The sequence below is a fragment of the Grus americana genome, chromosome 3 (assembly GCF_028858705.1).
Source record: "Grus americana isolate bGruAme1 chromosome 3, bGruAme1.mat, whole genome shotgun sequence".
Taxonomy (NCBI): Eukaryota; Metazoa; Chordata; class Aves; order Gruiformes; family Gruidae; genus Grus; species Grus americana.
Genome location: NC_072854.1, coordinates 102,027,990 through 102,044,853, shown reverse-complemented (window position 1 = coordinate 102,044,853; position 16,864 = coordinate 102,027,990). Strand labels below are relative to the sequence as shown.

The 16,864-nt window shown below is 43.7% G+C and overlaps 1 protein-coding gene across 2 annotated transcripts in view; it reads right to left on the bottom strand.

The window, feature by feature from the left end:
• The window catches only part of SMYD2 (SET and MYND domain containing 2), a 30,617-nt gene extending 14,386 nt beyond the window's left edge, over positions 1-16,231 (bottom strand). The window contains exons 1-6 of one of the 2 annotated variants that reach the window (XM_054819877.1): positions 15,764-16,177; positions 12,644-12,707; positions 5,564-5,674; positions 3,885-3,945; positions 2,928-2,960; positions 1,220-1,344 (exon numbers count right to left, since the gene is read on the bottom strand). In XM_054819877.1, coding sequence (XP_054675852.1) covers positions 1,220-1,344; positions 2,928-2,960; positions 3,885-3,945; positions 5,564-5,674; positions 12,644-12,707; positions 15,764-15,945 — 576 coding nt within the window. In that variant the 5' untranslated portion in view covers positions 15,946-16,177. Of the gene's footprint in view, positions 1-1,219; positions 1,345-2,927; positions 2,961-3,884; positions 3,946-5,563; positions 5,675-12,643; positions 12,708-15,763 lie in introns of both variants that reach the window. The other variant, XM_054819878.1, reaches the window with a different exon arrangement.
• Between the last annotated feature and the right edge of the window lie 633 nt (positions 16,232-16,864).

Below are 16,864 nucleotides of genomic sequence, written 5' to 3'. Positions count from 1 at the left end.
ATGAGCTTAAGATGACACCCTTGGGTGTCACCAGAGAAAACCAAATGGAGTATCAGATCTGGTAGTCAGCAGTTCACAGAAGTCTAACTAAGTACCATGATCAGGTGGAGCTGGTCCAGGACAGGAAGTGGACATCATTATAGCCAAAACAAGGTAATCTTTGGGGATTACATTCTAACAAAAAAATTCAGAAACATCACAAGAAACTGGATGTAGTGATGTCTTTGAAGTATCTTTCTGACAAATCTAAATTGTAAAGTCTTCAAAACAGAAAAAAAACTTTTCATTGAAATGTATAATTAGAAACAACACAATGGATGATGACCAGATGCTAAACATGCTAAAGAATCATTCCCCTACAGAATAACAGTACCTCTGTATTAAGGAAATAGTAACTGTACCTCCTTGTTGGTAGATGCCCAGCTCTACCAACCAGGGTATGGCCATCTCAGCTTTCACCGCAGCAGTCAACATTTGCCCTTATCTCAAAATATTAAACTTTTTTACTCAGATGTTTAAAACTGGCTTATTTTGAAGTACAGGAGGAAAAAGAAGAAAATGGATCTTTCAGTATTCCACTGGTGTGTTATTCCATCCACTACAATACATTCAATTTAGAAAAACAGGTGAGAAAAAAAGAGGTGACACATTTCAGAAGTTATCTAACACGACATCCTGCCCTTCCTTTATCTCTCCAGATGACCAAACTACCTGACTGCATTTAAAAGCCACACACCAGATAAAAGTTTCAGCCTGCTCTTTCTACTTCTCTGAAGTTTACTCCCTGTGAAGGTCAAACACAATGATGACCTGACCAGCAAGGATTTCCACAAGTTTGAAGCCTGAAAGAAGGATTTTGCCTCTGCAGGGTCTCAGACCAGCAGCCTTCCATGTAAATCCAACAACAGCTGCACTATGCTTGGCCAACAAGAAGCCTAACTTTGACAGGGTCTAATACAGGCTGCTTCCCCTTTTCTTGTGTTTGAGAAGCATCTCATAGAAAGTCGGCAGACAAGAGTCTCTTCCCCTCACTGCTGAAATGGGGCATGGCCAGTCACTTCTGCTCAAGGAAGGGGATCTTCTCCATCAAGTACACTCACCTCTCCCTAAGATAAGCAGAGAGTCCCATTTCCATTGCCATTAACATTTTTCCCCTTTCACAAAGGCTAAACTCCTATAGCACCATCCACCTAAGCAGGCTGTGTTCTAGCCAACTTACTTGTGCAAAGAGAACTACAAGGGCAGCATTGTCAGGGTACTCCAAGTGCTTTGAGTAAAAGTGATGAAGAGCAGCAATGTCGTTCTGAATCAGCTCTCTCTTTTCATTGTCTAGTTTGTCAAGGTCTGTGGACAAAGAATACATTCCATTTCAGTAACAGGAAACTGCAGCTAGACTTAGGTTAGAACAGGCCCAGACTTAAACAGAAACCCCTCGAAGAACAGCTACTTGGAAGTACTGCAAGAAGCGTCTGTTCTTCCATAAACGTAATGCTGCTTCTGCCAAAGCCGCACGTGTGCTACAAGAACATGCAGGATTAGAAGGCATTTTCTAACATCTTTACATTAGCAGGTAACTGGACACAAATTTCCCTTTCTTGGGAGAAGGGTTAGAGTCTTTAAAGTGCATTTGTTAACCCAGCAAACAGACCAGCCAGCGCTGGCCTTCTAGAAGCCTATCAACTATGGGTAGCTGTCCTCAGCTGTGTAACACAACTTTATGAGCTACCTGGTCCCATCTACTGTGGTATGAAGTCACACTCAACATCACACTTCTTACAACATACTTTACATAGTGAAACTTCCTCATACAGACCTAATCCTTACCAGTACAAACCAGCCCAGACTCCTGCTAAGGAAGGCTGCTTATGCCTGCTTTTAAAAAGATGTGGTCTTTCCCAGCACAGAGGCCCTAACTATTTGTGGCCACGTGCGACAGAGACCTAACAAAAGCTGGCAATAACGCTGGGGCTAGTCACCAGGGCTTCCCTTCGCAGCAAGAGGAGGATAACACAAGGGTGCCCAGGAGTGCAATCCACCTGACCTATTGCAGGCACCTGCTTCAGGAGGTAACAGTGCCTGAGAATGCCCGTGTCTCCATGCGCTGGGGGGTGACCATCAACAGAGGTGTGTTTAACCTGCAGATATCTGAGGATAACAGGAGACAGCAGGAACATCAGTGGAAATGTCCCGGCACACCTGCCAAGTGTATTCCCTTATGGGTTTGTTCAGAGATTTACCCTCAGGCCCATGACAGGTTCCAACCAAAGCTGTGGCCACTGAACCTTTTCCTGCCTGGTCCGTGCAGAGCAAGTTAGATGATCGACCATACACTCTCAGTCCCCTCTTCTCTCCTGAAAAGCAGAGTGTTGGAATGTTTTTTCCTAATCCTCTCACAGTGGCAGTGTCACCAGCTCACTCCTGCTCTAAAAAGCCAGCAAGTCATCAGTCTCTCCTCTCCAACTCAAAATAATAGTGGAGAGAAAACCATGCAGAAAGAGAACAGGCTGCACAATGGTGGAAGAAAGGGGAAATTATTTGTAAGAGCAGATGTGAGTGACAGGAGAGTCACAAAAAATACTGAGGAAAATGAAATGGCACAATTTGATGAGAATTAGGACAAATCAGAAATAAGAAACTTTGAGCTTCCAACTGACAGCCAGGTGCCTTTTCCTCTCCTGTGCAGGATGTTGCATAGCGTAAAACAACTGCTGAACATGGCAAAGGTGTGCTGAGAGATGAGGAGAGTCAGCAAGGCAGAAGGAACAGGAGTTCTTACTAACAAAACCAGAAACAAAACAAGGGCTCCTAGAGGACAAGGGGCACATTGCAACAGAAAAAACATTTTCGCCTTTTAGCTCCTGAATTAATAAATTATTGAAGACAAGCTGCAATGCAGAAGAATATACAGAAATTACTTCAGCACTTACCCATCCTCCTCAACCTCAGTCCTGCTAACCTACCTGTAAAAATTATCCTCGCCTTAGGCAAAGTCAAATGTTGGCATTTTTCCCCCTTATTTCCCCAGTTGTCCCAACAGCTGTGACAGCAGCTTTTATTCAGGAAGCAAGTAAGAATGTAATCTTGCTGTGCTTGGTTACTCTGCTACCTCAAGTCTAGCAATGACTGCATTTATTCAGCATTTTATAACAGGTTTTGGAAGCCATCAGAGTGAGAAATGTGAATATACAAACCTATTGTCTCCTCGTACGTTACCCCCAGCACTAAGAAAGAGAAACGACAGACCAGTGAAAACTATGCCAGGATGGTTACTAGTTCCCTACCTGCTCAATTTCTAACTCTGCCTCACCGGATGTAAACAGTAGCCTTCCAGTTAAAAGAAAGCCATTGCCTCATCTCCTTCCTTGGATTATTTTGGAGCATTTAGGACATGGAATTTCAACACAATCATATATAACATGTCAAATTTGACTGGCAGTGACAGATACTGAAGCACAGTCCAGAGGGTTCTGCAATTAGCCCCTTAGTCACTGTCACCATCAAGCAACTGTGCTGTCTCTGATTTTATGCCTCCTGGTAACAAATACCAGCTATTTTAATTTTACAACATTACAATTCTCAAAAGACACTAGAGTACCAGAAAAGCCATGAGATGGATGTATGCTACATAATTAATTCTGTCTAGGTTTTCACCCTTGTTTCACAGCCCCCACAAGCAACCAAGGAAGGAAAGAAAGAAAGAAAGAAACAAACAAACAAACAACACTGCACTTTCAAAAAAAGAGGAACCATGATTCTCTTTGTTTACTCCCTTCCTTCAACAGGAGTTGGATGCTCTGAAAGGTTTTGATGGAGGGGGACCAGGGGGAAGCAAATCGTGAATATAGATAACTACCTCTGTTTACCTGCAAACCTTTTTTACTTACGCGATTCAAACTCTTTTACAGCAAGCAGCTTCTCCGACTGTGTTCTTTCAGGGTGAATTTTCTAGCAATAAGGGGAAGAAAAAAACAACAAGAAAATATTTTAATGTTTTAAGTTGGCAGTTTTGTCTACTCATTCATAAGCTGGGAACTCCTACCTGTAAAACAAACCCAAATCCACGCTGTATGGAATTTATAGAAGTTGATGAACAGCAATGAGTTAAATCAACTGCCCTTAGTAAAGCCATAGAAATATTCTCTCTGCACCAAATTAGGCAGCCAAAGATTAACTCCTATCAAATTTATATACAGTATTTTAAATATGTCATTTGCTTTGTTCTAGACACCCAGAAAGCTGCTAACAATAGCAAGCAGGCAGGAGACAGGCTTTGCTTTGAGGAAAGTGAATAAACTGACTGTTGACAGAGTTCAAAAGCAATGCTCCATTGTTGGCCTAAGGCCACTTCTTTGTAATCTTGGCCATTAAATATGGCTTTGCAGGTGGCCCAGCAGCTGAGGTTCAGGGACTATGGTTTGCATATTTAGCTTTCATATGACATGTAGGGTTCTCCCCCCTCCCTGTAAGTGATAAAAGCACAAATTTATTCCAATGACTTTTTGTCATTAAACATTCGATTTTGTTTGTGGATCACCACTAAACCAAACTTTAATTAAGTCACACACACATACGTGCACACACACATATCTACACACACAGCAAGTATGCAGCTACCTTCCCAGCAGGCCACCAAAATCCTCACTACATACAGTATCCAGGTTGCCCTTGTCACATAAGCAGACCTCAATCACACAAATACGCTTCAAAGAGGATTTGTTTTTGTGGAGAGAGTTTAGAGCTCCACAAAGATACACAGCATAATAACCTTGAAACTCATGAATCCCATCCCCTCCCTGTAAGCGCTTGTATTATCCTCAGTATCCATACAGTTAGGGGACACTGAAATGGAAGTTGACATTGCAATCTTATTTCCTTACTAATAATGTTCTTGTTCTCCAAAGACCAAGGCCCTGAGATTTCCCTCTCAAACTCTGTTTTTCATCGGTTAACTCGAGTAATCGTAAACACTTATACCTGAATCTCTCAGAGGTGTCCTTGGCTCACAAATGTACCAGGACGTACACACTACACAATGCTACGCAGATACAGCTGAAAAATAGTACAACAGCAAATTGCTTCATAAAGACGTCAGTGCCTGCAGACAGGTAACACTAGGAGCACTCCTTAGAATGTAACCACACGTACCAAGTCTCGTTCTTCTTTCTCTTCACCAACACGGCCTTGGTGCCACACATGTAACCAAGAGCTCCTGTCTACCAGAATGGAGGCCAAAACACCATGCACATTGTGAAACTATCAGTAAACTTTTCCAGACTCTGTTCAACAATACCTTGGCCATAAATTACAGCTACACAGCCTAAAACCTCACTAGCCTTTCACCATCTGCCCCCAAAACTCTCCAGCTGGACTATGGTGGCCCTGACACTGTGGTCTGATGGTCAGTTCGTCCAGCTGTTCATGCTCCGTATTACACCCGTCTGTACACAGGAAGCTAGTATGTATCTGCTTTGCAGGGACAGTTACTGTCGGTCAATTTTCATTTTCCTGCCTTCCCTGGCACCCAGAGTAGGAACGTACCTCCCAAGTCTAGCCTCCTGCTCACCTGTTTGGCAAGGACCCTCGCTGTTAGCCTCACAGTCTCCGAGGGATTCCAGTTCCGCCCAAAAGCACACATGGCGGAACACTCCAGCTTGTGCATTGGCCAGTCTTCCTTCTGAAAATGCAGAAAAATATTTTAAAAAAATAAGCCATGAAGATAAAGTGATGAAAACGAGGATGCAGCAAGTCCTGCCAGATCCTAGAGGTCAAGTGAAATGTGTTTCCTTTAAAAAAATAAGATGACGCTCACTAAATCTGAACAAAAGCTTGAGTCACATTTAAGGGGTACAGCTATCCTGCTTTTTTCAAACAAATTCACAAGGGATGAGCTAAGGTCAGAACATCTTCATTTATTCAACGGAAAAAAAGAATTAAATGACGAAGAAGCAAACAGACAACATGATTTATAAATCACCAGTTCTTATTGTTCAGATCAAGCACGTGAGGACAGAGTAGGTCTGAGCTTGATGGCTTTATTGGGTTCATTTCCATTTAATACCTTGGCCCCTCATTATGAGACGACCCTGGTGTAATCAGGAGTAATGTGTCTGAAGTCAATGGATTCACAATCACTCTAAGAATCGGTATATGTAAGGTCAAAACCAGACCTACTGGATAGAATTATCAGATTTTTTCCTTAAATGTTGTACAATAACAGTACGGCTAGGCAACGAAAACACACTAATAAAGGCAAACACATTTTAGTTAAGAATGTGTAGCATATTCCTAGCTCAACATACAATAACACTTGGAGTGATGGCACAAGTCACTGGCTTTTGGCACTCTATGGATTTCCTCCAAAGCAACAGAATCTTTCAAAGATGAGCACAGAATCCCAGATTAACACTCTGCACTGGCACACAGAGCCTGGCATGGCATATTCTCAGACTGCATCAAATTTCATTTTATGTATTTGTTCAAACATGGAAATATTCTTATTTCTATATTCAAGCAATGCAGTTATTTATTTCTATGTCTCATCCCAGACACACATTTACAGCACTGTGTTAGAACAGACTTATAGCATTCTGCCTGTATAGGGAGCATTGAGTTTTATTTTCACACCAGTTTTAAACTGGTGGAAAACGGTAGCAGAGGAAAGAAATCACAACAGATCCCACAAATTTATAAGTGATTGAAAGCAAAAACTTGAAAAATTTTTTGCAGCCTCCAGAAAGTTCTTAATTCCGCTTACTGTGACTCACCCAGTATCACAGACCTAGTCAGCCTACTCAAAAAAAATTTAAAAATAATTAAAAAAAAATAATCAATATAGCCAGAGTGACTGAGTGGCAGGAACAGAAAAAACACAGTTTCCCCCAGCTGCCAACTCACTGATGGCAGGAGCCATTTGAGACACCCTAGGCTATCCAAAACATCTGTGTAGGACCAGTAGATACAATACAGGTCTACTGGGAGATGCATTCTTGTGGGAGGTCACACAGGACAACGCAAGGCACTTCAAACAGCCAGCTCAATCAGGACCCCCAGTGTCTCCTGCCTTGGCTGGTCCACTTATTTACAGGTTTTGCAGATAAAACAAAAGCTGAGATCACCAATTTCAGAGTTAGTACACCAAAAGTTCTTCCACTGAAAATGGCCATTTTAATTGCCCTGGGTATGGACAGCTTTGGGAGTTTATTTTATTAGGAAAAGAAAGGTGAACACCCACCCCAGCCTCACGTATGCTGCAAGGGTATTGAGCCCCTCACAATATCAACTTCATTGTCCTTGATATCTCAGTATGGTACTTCCAAAAAAAAAAAACATGTACAGGCTGCTTGAATTAAGCTTCAGTGTAAATGTTCTAAAAGGATGCAGCAATACAGACCAGGAGAACCAAAACAGTATATTATACCATAATCATGTCATGTGAAATTACACTCTCAGCTCTCCTACAGCTGTCACACTACAAAATGCATCCCCTGAGGGGTCTGTTTCCTATGTATGCCCCAAGACCTTCTTCTGGAAAATTCCCCATAGCCTTTGCTTAATAATCCACAAGCTAAAGGCTAAGAAGAGACACAAAGGAAGACCTCATGTCTCACCCCTTCTTGCACACCCACAACATCCACCAACTTCAGCGTGATTGCTGGATGTGCAAGAAGCAACAGCACAGAACCCAAAGTTTTGTAGGACCCGCATCCACGCACACCAGTTAAATAAACAGGAGAGACTACCTGATAAAACAAAAAATCAAAATGCAAAATCACGTGCCTGTCTCAAAGCAGTGTTTTTAAAAATCCGTTTGTTCCCTTTATTCTTTACACATTGTTAATTAAAATCTTTCCCCAGGCAGATTCATACTGAGTTATATGAACTAGTAGGGAGGTTAAAGGGACAAGATACGGCTGAATTGTGCAAAATGAGATAAAAGCCTGAAACACCACAAGAAGAGAGAGTACTGATGACTGAGTAATACCTGGGATGGAAATACTGTGACAGCAGCTTTCCCTGCAATCACAGCAGGACTGCATTTTTCATTCTTTTCCACGTTTTTCTCTAAGTAGTTTGAATTATAACAGGTAGCATTGTTCTAGTTGAATCCCTAATGCTGCATTAATGATATTTTCTTCCTATTTTCATCACATCTGCAGTATTTTTCCCTTCATGTAGGAGTGAGTGACAACATTTTTGGAAGGGAAGTTCTTTAAAGATTATGCTTTTCACATCAAAGCATGGAAACAATCTTCTCCACCAAGTTCTTTAAAAAGATTCTACCATGCAGGACTACTGGATTAATTCCCAGAACACTGCCATATAGCTCAGCATAAAACAAAAAACCAAAACACCCAAACGACAATACATAAGACTCAAAAAAATAAGACTCGAGTCCAAACAAATGTCCTCATACCTCCTTCCTCACATGGACCTTTTCAATAGCATTAATTTCTGTTGTATTTCACTTCATTGAAAAGAAACACATACAAATACCAGACAGAAATGCTGGGCAAGCCAGTATAGGGGTTAAGCCCACTTCTTCAAAAGCTGAAGGCCCACTTACGCTCAAATGGCATCCAACTCTTTAATTAAATTTCAGTAAGGCAACTTCTGATGTCTGATATTATCCGGTGAAGTTCTCTAATACAGTCCTTCACCAAGAAATGAAGGGAAGAGTTTCACATGTCTTCACAGACATCCTTCCCTAACATCATTTACCGAACGCTGGGCCGTAGAGGGTATTTGACTTCCATGGGTTAAGGTTCAAAAGGTTCACAGGAGACATTTACCAAAGAAAATTACATAGAGAAAGTTTCTGGATAGGGGGACAGACTCTTTGCCAAGGCAATCTTAAGCAGGGTCTTGCAGTGTTACATTCCTCTTGTGCAGAATCATTACAGCAAGAATTTCATATTTTTTCTACAGCTCACTAAAGAGGAGTGGGCAATTTCTACAAGGTCCCATTTAAAACACATCTGCTTGATGCTAATCCCAGGTCTACAACTACATTTGGAGGCTTACTAGCTGGTTAGCAATACGTTTCCCTTACTCCAGAAATATCAACTACAGCACTCTTTAACATGACACGTTAAGAAAAACCTGCAAATATTTTGTTCAAAATATATTGCAAATATGGAAAGTCATGACAAAAACATCTCTTTCTGCACTTTGGCTAGCTGATCTCCACTCTGGGAAAAATAATAGCTATGTGTAATAACAGAAAGAGGAGCTCCAGTAGCTGGTTCAAGTTCACCAGTTCCACAATTGCAACCATGTAACCCTCTTAAAACATTTCTCTTCAGAGTGTTTCAGCAGCTAATTTCTGAGGAGAAAAAATGAGCACAGGTCTCCTGCTGTTTGACTAAAATTATTATAATTTAAGAAGTCAAGACCCGAACAGCTGCAGATGGGGTCTGAAAGCCACCGCTATAATAACAGGCCTGCGCTTCGAGGAGGCAATAGTGGAGAGCAGAACGGTATGAATCAGCTAGAAATCACAAACCCTTTTAAAAGGAGAACTGGATTAGGGGCTGGGAAAATAAAGATGCAGCAAACCCTGGCTAGATCCTACCAATTCACAAAACATTCAAGGCAGCAAGGACGGGCAGTGAAGACATCTTCCCCTCTCATGTGCCCTGCATCTGAGACTGAACCTACGCCTATGCAAACATCAAGCTTAATATAGATCAAACATAAGATTATCTATCTTAAAAGCAAAATAGTAGACCAAAACAGGCAAAAGACATGTGTTAGCACTAAGGCGACTGTGCCAGGGCCAGCGTGCATGCGTACGTGTGTGTGTATAGAGTGTGCCCTAAACCAATCAGCCACCGTAACGCTGCAAGACTGTCTTCCCCTAGGTTCGGCCCCTCAGACTACAGCATGACACCACCTTTCCCAGCGACCAGGGCAAAGGAAATACACTGCAAAGCAGGACTTGGTCAACACATCACACACCTGGCCAGATGTATTCTCTTACCACTTGGGGGATCTTCAGCAAGTCAATGTATCTTTGTGTACCTATACTCCATTTGCAAAAACAGAAATGCCACAAAGACTGCTGGGAAGCTTCATTCATTAAATGCCTGGACAGTATTTTAAGAACCGCAAAACACAGATACTATATGGCTCAACAGAGTGCGAAATACATGCAGTGTCACTAACTTTGCTTTTAATAGCCACGTTATTCTGAAAGAGGAAAAAAAATTAACTTAAAAAAATAAAAATCAAATGAACAATGCCATCACAATTCTCAGGTACAGCCCTGTCCTTTTATCAGCGTTGCATGAAGAAGTCTCACATCCATGGAGGCAAGAGGGACACATTTACTGTACATATCAGTGTTACAAGTTCAGTATCAAGGCACAGATGTCCTTTTTTGGCTTTGACAAAGAATTGCTGAACTGCTGAAAAGTGCCTTTGAACAAGACAGGGATGAAGATGCAGCGCAGATTGTCTGTGCGGCACGTACAGTCAGTGGAGACTGGTTTCTAGAGAATATTATGCTTGAAGGTAACTTTGACAGGATGTCAAAGAATTCAGTCTCAGCAACATTCATAAATTTCATCAGACTGACTCAGAAGGGCCCAAAACATGGAAGATAATGTTGTATCAACTAGGGAGTCAAAAGCCATATGCATATCACCAGTAAGAGTGAAGTGCTAATACCTCTGCTTGTCATACTATTGTCTAGACATCACAACACCTAAAAAATGGCTTTATATCTAAAGCATCATACTACACACCACCAGGTAGAAAATACTTTAATTCATTAATTTATCAGACAGACAGGCTTTTGCTGAGCATTATCTCCTGCAGTCTTAAGGACACTCAGTTTGAGCAGTTCAGTTTTTTATTCTTGCAATATGCCCCACTAGAGAAAGAATATTCTGACCACAAAAAAAAAAATCAAATTAAGAAAGCAATACATGTACAAGACACTACCCAGGGGAAAGAGAGAAAAAACCCTCCTTGTTCTTTAACATAAAAGTATAAGCTTTGACAAGGCTAGAAGTCAGGACACTGAGGGAGGGACTGAAGAAGGGACTTGGAGGTAAAAGCAAAGGACCATGGATCAGCAGAAATAAGTTCCACTACTTCCACCATGATATCTACTTGTTAATTTTTCTGGCACAAATCACTGAGCTTTCTTTCTTCAGTAAATCTTGCTTACCTACTTCATAAACCATTGTGAAATTTATATGGTAAGAGAAGAAACTCACGATCTCAGATAAAAAGGCTAAACAGCCAATAAATTGCTTTTTTCAACTATTTCCTTCTCTCAACTAGTTAAAAGCTTCCTAAGAAAAAATGTCATATGAAAACATCTTTTACAAATAAGCATTTCTCATGAATGAATAATGGGTTTTCTCTACAGTCTTTAAAACTCATCCAGATTTCTCTCAAGAGCCTTAAGGATGCTCATATAGTAAGCATTCTCTTATTTCCCAGCAACTGCCAGCTGTCAATCTTTCAATATTCTGTGAACTATTCAAAATTTTGTAAAAAACTTATTTAAGCATTTTGAGTCCTCCTGGTGCTTCAAAACCAAAAGGCCTTTTGATTCACCCACAATTCACTAAGATTCACTGGGAAGGCAAGGTTGGCTTCACAACTTGCGCAATGGGCGAATAAGATACATCCTTGAAATAAAAGCAGTAGCCATCTCTAGAGTGCCTAGGAACTGAACAGCACAAATCGCAACATCTCCGACCAGATAACGACAATGGAGAATAGCAGCACACTAGCATGCAGGAGAAGGTTCAGATTATTTATAGCTAACACATAGTTGCATGCCAGACCTTTGGTGACTCAAATCCTTCACGAGCACTATTCCATACTCTGTGCCCAGCACCACGGATCTTACATCACTTACATTATTTAGCTAGCAATCCAGTTGAGTTTTTCACACATAAACTGGATAATTCTTCCATATCAAGTTGAAACCCCACAAAGGTTAGATACTAGTTGTGGCAAAAATTTTTTTTTAAGGTATTTATTCTAGTTTGAAGTGAAAATGGACTTAAAACTGCATGCAAATGTTTTGGATGTCTTCATATTGCTCTACTCTAGTGTACGCTTATATACTCTTTTCAGGGGCTTTTAAAATACAAAGTATACAGAAAGAATAAAAGTTGCCAGAATGAGTGAGGTAGTGAGAAAGCATGGTACGTTTCAAATGGTTATGGCTACTGTCAGCTGTGGCCACCCAAAATATTTGCAGAGATTCTAAAAAAAACCCCAACAAAACCCCCTTAAGATAGCTATTTAGTGATTTAATTTTTCCATTAGACACAGACTCTCCTACCAGTTTAGCGAGCTAATGTTAAATTATCTGGTTTGTGCTTAAAGAAAGAAGTAATACAGACATAATTAGCGGGCTGACAGGCAGCTCTAATCAAAGTCTCAGTGGTACCATGCCCTGGAGCTACTGATCTTGAAAGACTCATGCAGACCATGTCCAAATCCTGTAATTGTCCAATGCACAACTCCATGGTCAGCATCTGTGGGATTCTGAAACTGACTGGACTACTATTAACCATAGCTACGATTAGAGACTTTCGATGCCACACAAACAAAAAAATGGAGTTCAGCAGCCCCTGCCCTCCTTCCTCCCGCATCCTCACAAATTGCATTACCATACCTGACATTCCACATTGCAGTAAAAGGCCTGCTTGCATCTTCCACACTTGGACAATCCTTCTTTCCTTAAAAAGAAAACAGAAGTTATTTTATTCTATAAATCTGAATGAAATACAAATGTATCCTGCATCACTTTTTGCACAATATTTTGCATTTCACAATGAAAACTGTATTTTCTTCAGAACACTACAACTACAGCTTGAATCCCATCTTCCAATAGCAGACACCATTTTTAATTGTTTAGAGTGTCAAAACCAGTTTTTCCTAACAACTGTTATTATGCAAAAGTGCTCTGCTGTCCTGATAAACTGCTGGGTTTGGAAACATGTTATTCTCTGCTGTTTGACAGACAGCATCCTTTTTTGCCACTATATGATGCATACTGATAGGTAACTTTTCCTTGTTTTTCAAACTTCCCAACTGCTCCGTATACATGCTCATCAACATTAACCCTTTGCACCTGTGCTGCCAGTTCCATTGCTTCTCTGTATAGTTACAGAAAGCATGACCATTGTTTTGTGAGTAACTGCCTCCCAACACCAATAAAACACGTTGCATTACTAAATACACTGTTTGATCTCCAGCCACCACATAGCCCACTGTCCCACTAACATCTGCTCCACTATCTGTGTATTCTAAGGTGACCTAAGCCTCACGCTCTCTTTTTTTTTATATTTGTATATATCCCAACACAGGGAACTGCCAAAAGGAAGGTCCTTTTCTGCTTCAAGGTGTATGTGTTGTAGCAGATCCCATCAAAAATAGAGCAAGTGTTACCCAACACACGACATTTTGGTGTGACAGCAATAGGGATCTCTCAGCAGTATTGAATACTTTAAAATGTCTACACACCCTCCCCAGTATAAGTTGACAAAAAAGTCTTAAACTGAGGTAAGCTCACTGGAGTAAAACAAGGGTGAGTGTCCTCATGGAACATAATAGCGTACAACACTTCAGAGGTCACTGGCATTTGGAGTCCATAAAGCATAGCAAGTCTTGACATCCTCTGATTGTTCTTGCAAAGTAGAAGATGCAACACGAGTGCGTCAGGCTAACATCGGGACTCTGCTTGCTGACAGTATGCACCTCAACCACAGCTGTGTATTTAAAGTAAATACTATCAGATGCAAATACAACATTCTAGTCTCTTTCTGCCCATTTTACTACAACAGTTTTATGGCCACTTCGCAAAATTTCTCTAGTGCTGAGCCCACAACCTTCCTCCTAACACTCTTCTCAAGTTCACGCAGCACAGTTCCGAATCTAACACATGCTAGTCCAGCGCTAATGCAACAGGGCCCAAACACAAAACACATTTCTGAGCATTGGCAGATAAAGTTACATCCCTGAGATATGTTTCCTCTTAGTGGAACCTCATCATCCTGGTGTAAAATAGGTTCAGACTACCCCACTGTAACTGCTGTGGTATTGCATTTGGTATATTCCATGATCACCGTGCTCCTCCAGAGCTCCACTGGAGAAGCCTGCATGGAGAACAAGCAGTGTTTAAACAGACTGCTCCTGGAGATGATCTTTAAAAGCTATTCCATGAGATTACTATTATCTCTACAATATTACTTCATATCAATGGAGCATGGAAAGTATTCCTTGGTCTTTTTACAGAGAGAAATCTTCTGGATGTGATAAACAAAACCAGCCAGTTTCTTTGACACAAGGGGATTTGTGGTTAGGCACAAGAGAAAAGAAAAAACAAAATTTAGGGGCTACGAAAAGCCACTGGTGCAAAGGAGACGAGAATCACCTCAGTTCTACAGTTCTTCATATTAATGGGACTCGCTTCACTGACTTCACTAGGAACTGTATTAGGTGCTCATAAGCAAAGAGAGGGGTGAATAAAGTGAGTAAGTCATAAAGTAGATAACGTAATGAGGAAAGAAAAAGGACAAGGTCAAGCGAAAAGAGAAGAAAATGAAAAGCTTTAAGTGAGTTAAGATGACAGGACAAGAGATGAAAAGACCTACTAGAGTGTGATAATTATATTCTTCAGTCTGCCTCTCGGTCTACATATGCACGCAATACTTACGTATTGACTAAAATAGCAAAAGTACAACAGCTGTTTTGTTTTACTGAGGCAAACACTAACATTTGTTCCAAGTTACAACCAGGTAAGCACTGTGATTCTTCAGTAAGCTGTCAGAAGTCAGGCAAGTACTATACCTTTTAAAAACGTGATGTGGTATGACGCCACTGCATCACATCTAATTTTCTAACGAAAACCCTAAAATGCATTTTTTTAAATTTTTTTTTCCCCCTGCAGCGGCTGACATTGAGAGGTTTACGGCAACCACTGGAATACTCGCAGCAGGTCAAACCGCTCCTCCGCACAGGTGAGGAGGGCGGCTGCTGCGCCCCCAGAAAACTTGAGCACCCCACAGCCTCACAGAGCTGGGAGCCAGGCCAGGCGCGGCCAGGACGCGGGCCTGCCGTCAGCGTGCGCAGCACTCCAGCTTCAACGCTCGCAGCCACTCCGTAACGAACCTCTCGCGCTGCCTGTGCTTTGCCCTAGTAACAGTAATTTGCCAAAAACTAAGTTTTCGAACAGAGAAGCAGAAACATAGAGGTATTTCTGTATATATAATTACAGAGATATATATATTCCGTTCATATATATTCCATCTGCATGCAAAGCATGAATTAGGCAACTGCAGACCCTCTCTCCCATTACATTCAGTGAAAATTACATTACTACAAAACCTGATGAAACTTCCCGTGAGAGCGAGGTGTCAACATAACCACCAGAGCACGTGAAGAGCAAAACTTCACTGTTAAGCAAGGAAAACCAGTTTTGAGCTACAAGTTTCGTCACGGCCCTGCCGGCAGAGAACCAGGGAGGGAAGTTTTGCCAAGAAAGGCCCGCGGAGCCCCCCTGGCAAACGCTCTGCGGGGCACGACTGCCACGATGAGCACTCGTGGAGCAGCGGCCCGCACGCCGCTGACTGACACGGCCACGGCCGGGGAACGCGGGTGGCCGGGCCGCCGCTGGCTCGGGGCGGGCCGCCGCCGGCCGAACCGCGAGAAGCCGCCCCGGGGCCGGGCCCCGTCACCACCCGCCGAGCCGCCACCGCCCCCCGGGCCCGCCCCAGGCCTCTCCCGGCCCTACCTGGCGAAGCAGCCGTCGCAGTGGCTGCCGCGCTCGCTGACAGTCAGCACGGCGGCGTAGGCCGGGCAGCTGAAGAGCAGCTCCCCGATGGCGTAGCGCCGCCGCGCCCGCAGCCCCCTGCCCTTGCCGGCGCTGATGAACCTCTCCAGGCCGCCCGGCTGCGGTGCCGCCTCCGAGAGCATCCCGCCACGGGGAAGAGAAGGGGCGCCGGGGCAGGCCTTCCGCCGGGCTCCCCTCCCGGCCCGCGTACTCTGGCAGCAGGATCCCGGGGAGGCCGCGGCCGGGGCCCACCGGGTCCTAGCGCGCTGCGGGGCTCCGGAGGACCGCTGCCGCCTGCCCCTGCCCGCCGTGCAGCGCGGGGAGCGCCTCCTCCGGGCGGCGGGGGATTAGCCGGCGGTGACCAAGGGAGGGCGACCGGCGGCTGCGCACCCAGGAAGTCGTCTTCCCGCTGCGGCCGCGGCCGCGCCCGCAGCTTCGGTCCGCTGGGCGTCGAACCCCCGGCCGGCAGGCGTGCTGGGAGAGCCGCTCGGCCCACGCTCCCCTCAGCCCACCCGCCGTGGGGCTGCCCGCCCGTACCTCCACTCAGACGCGGTGGAAGTCTCCCCGAGACCTGGCCTCGACAAGTACGTCAAGCAGCGAGTGCCCCAGGGAAGGGGCTCGCCCCACCAACCTCATAGCCCCTATCTAGAGTAACAACATGGCCTCCCAAGACAAAGCACTTCAGCCATGAGCAGTTTTGCTGTTCAGGTCATGGGGGGCTTCAGGTGCCATGGCCTGCTTGATAACTAGGGCAGGACTCGGCTCACACAAGTCCGGTGCCGTGCAGGTTTCCCCACCGCCTGTCCTGGTTTACACCACGTGCTGTAGGGCTGTAGTGGCAGAGGGACCCCTGTGTGACCCATTTCTCCGGTGGTGTGAGGAAGCAAGGCCACTGAACGTGGTGGGGTGGGCAGGAGATGACAAAACATGACGGGAAGGGGCCTCTGGAGGTGGCCGGCAGTGTCCCAGTGCAGCTGGGACAGCTCCAAGAGTCCAGCCAGGGCCTTGGCCAGCCCAGCGCTGCCGTGCATGGCTTGTGGATACCAGATTTAGGTTACGGCT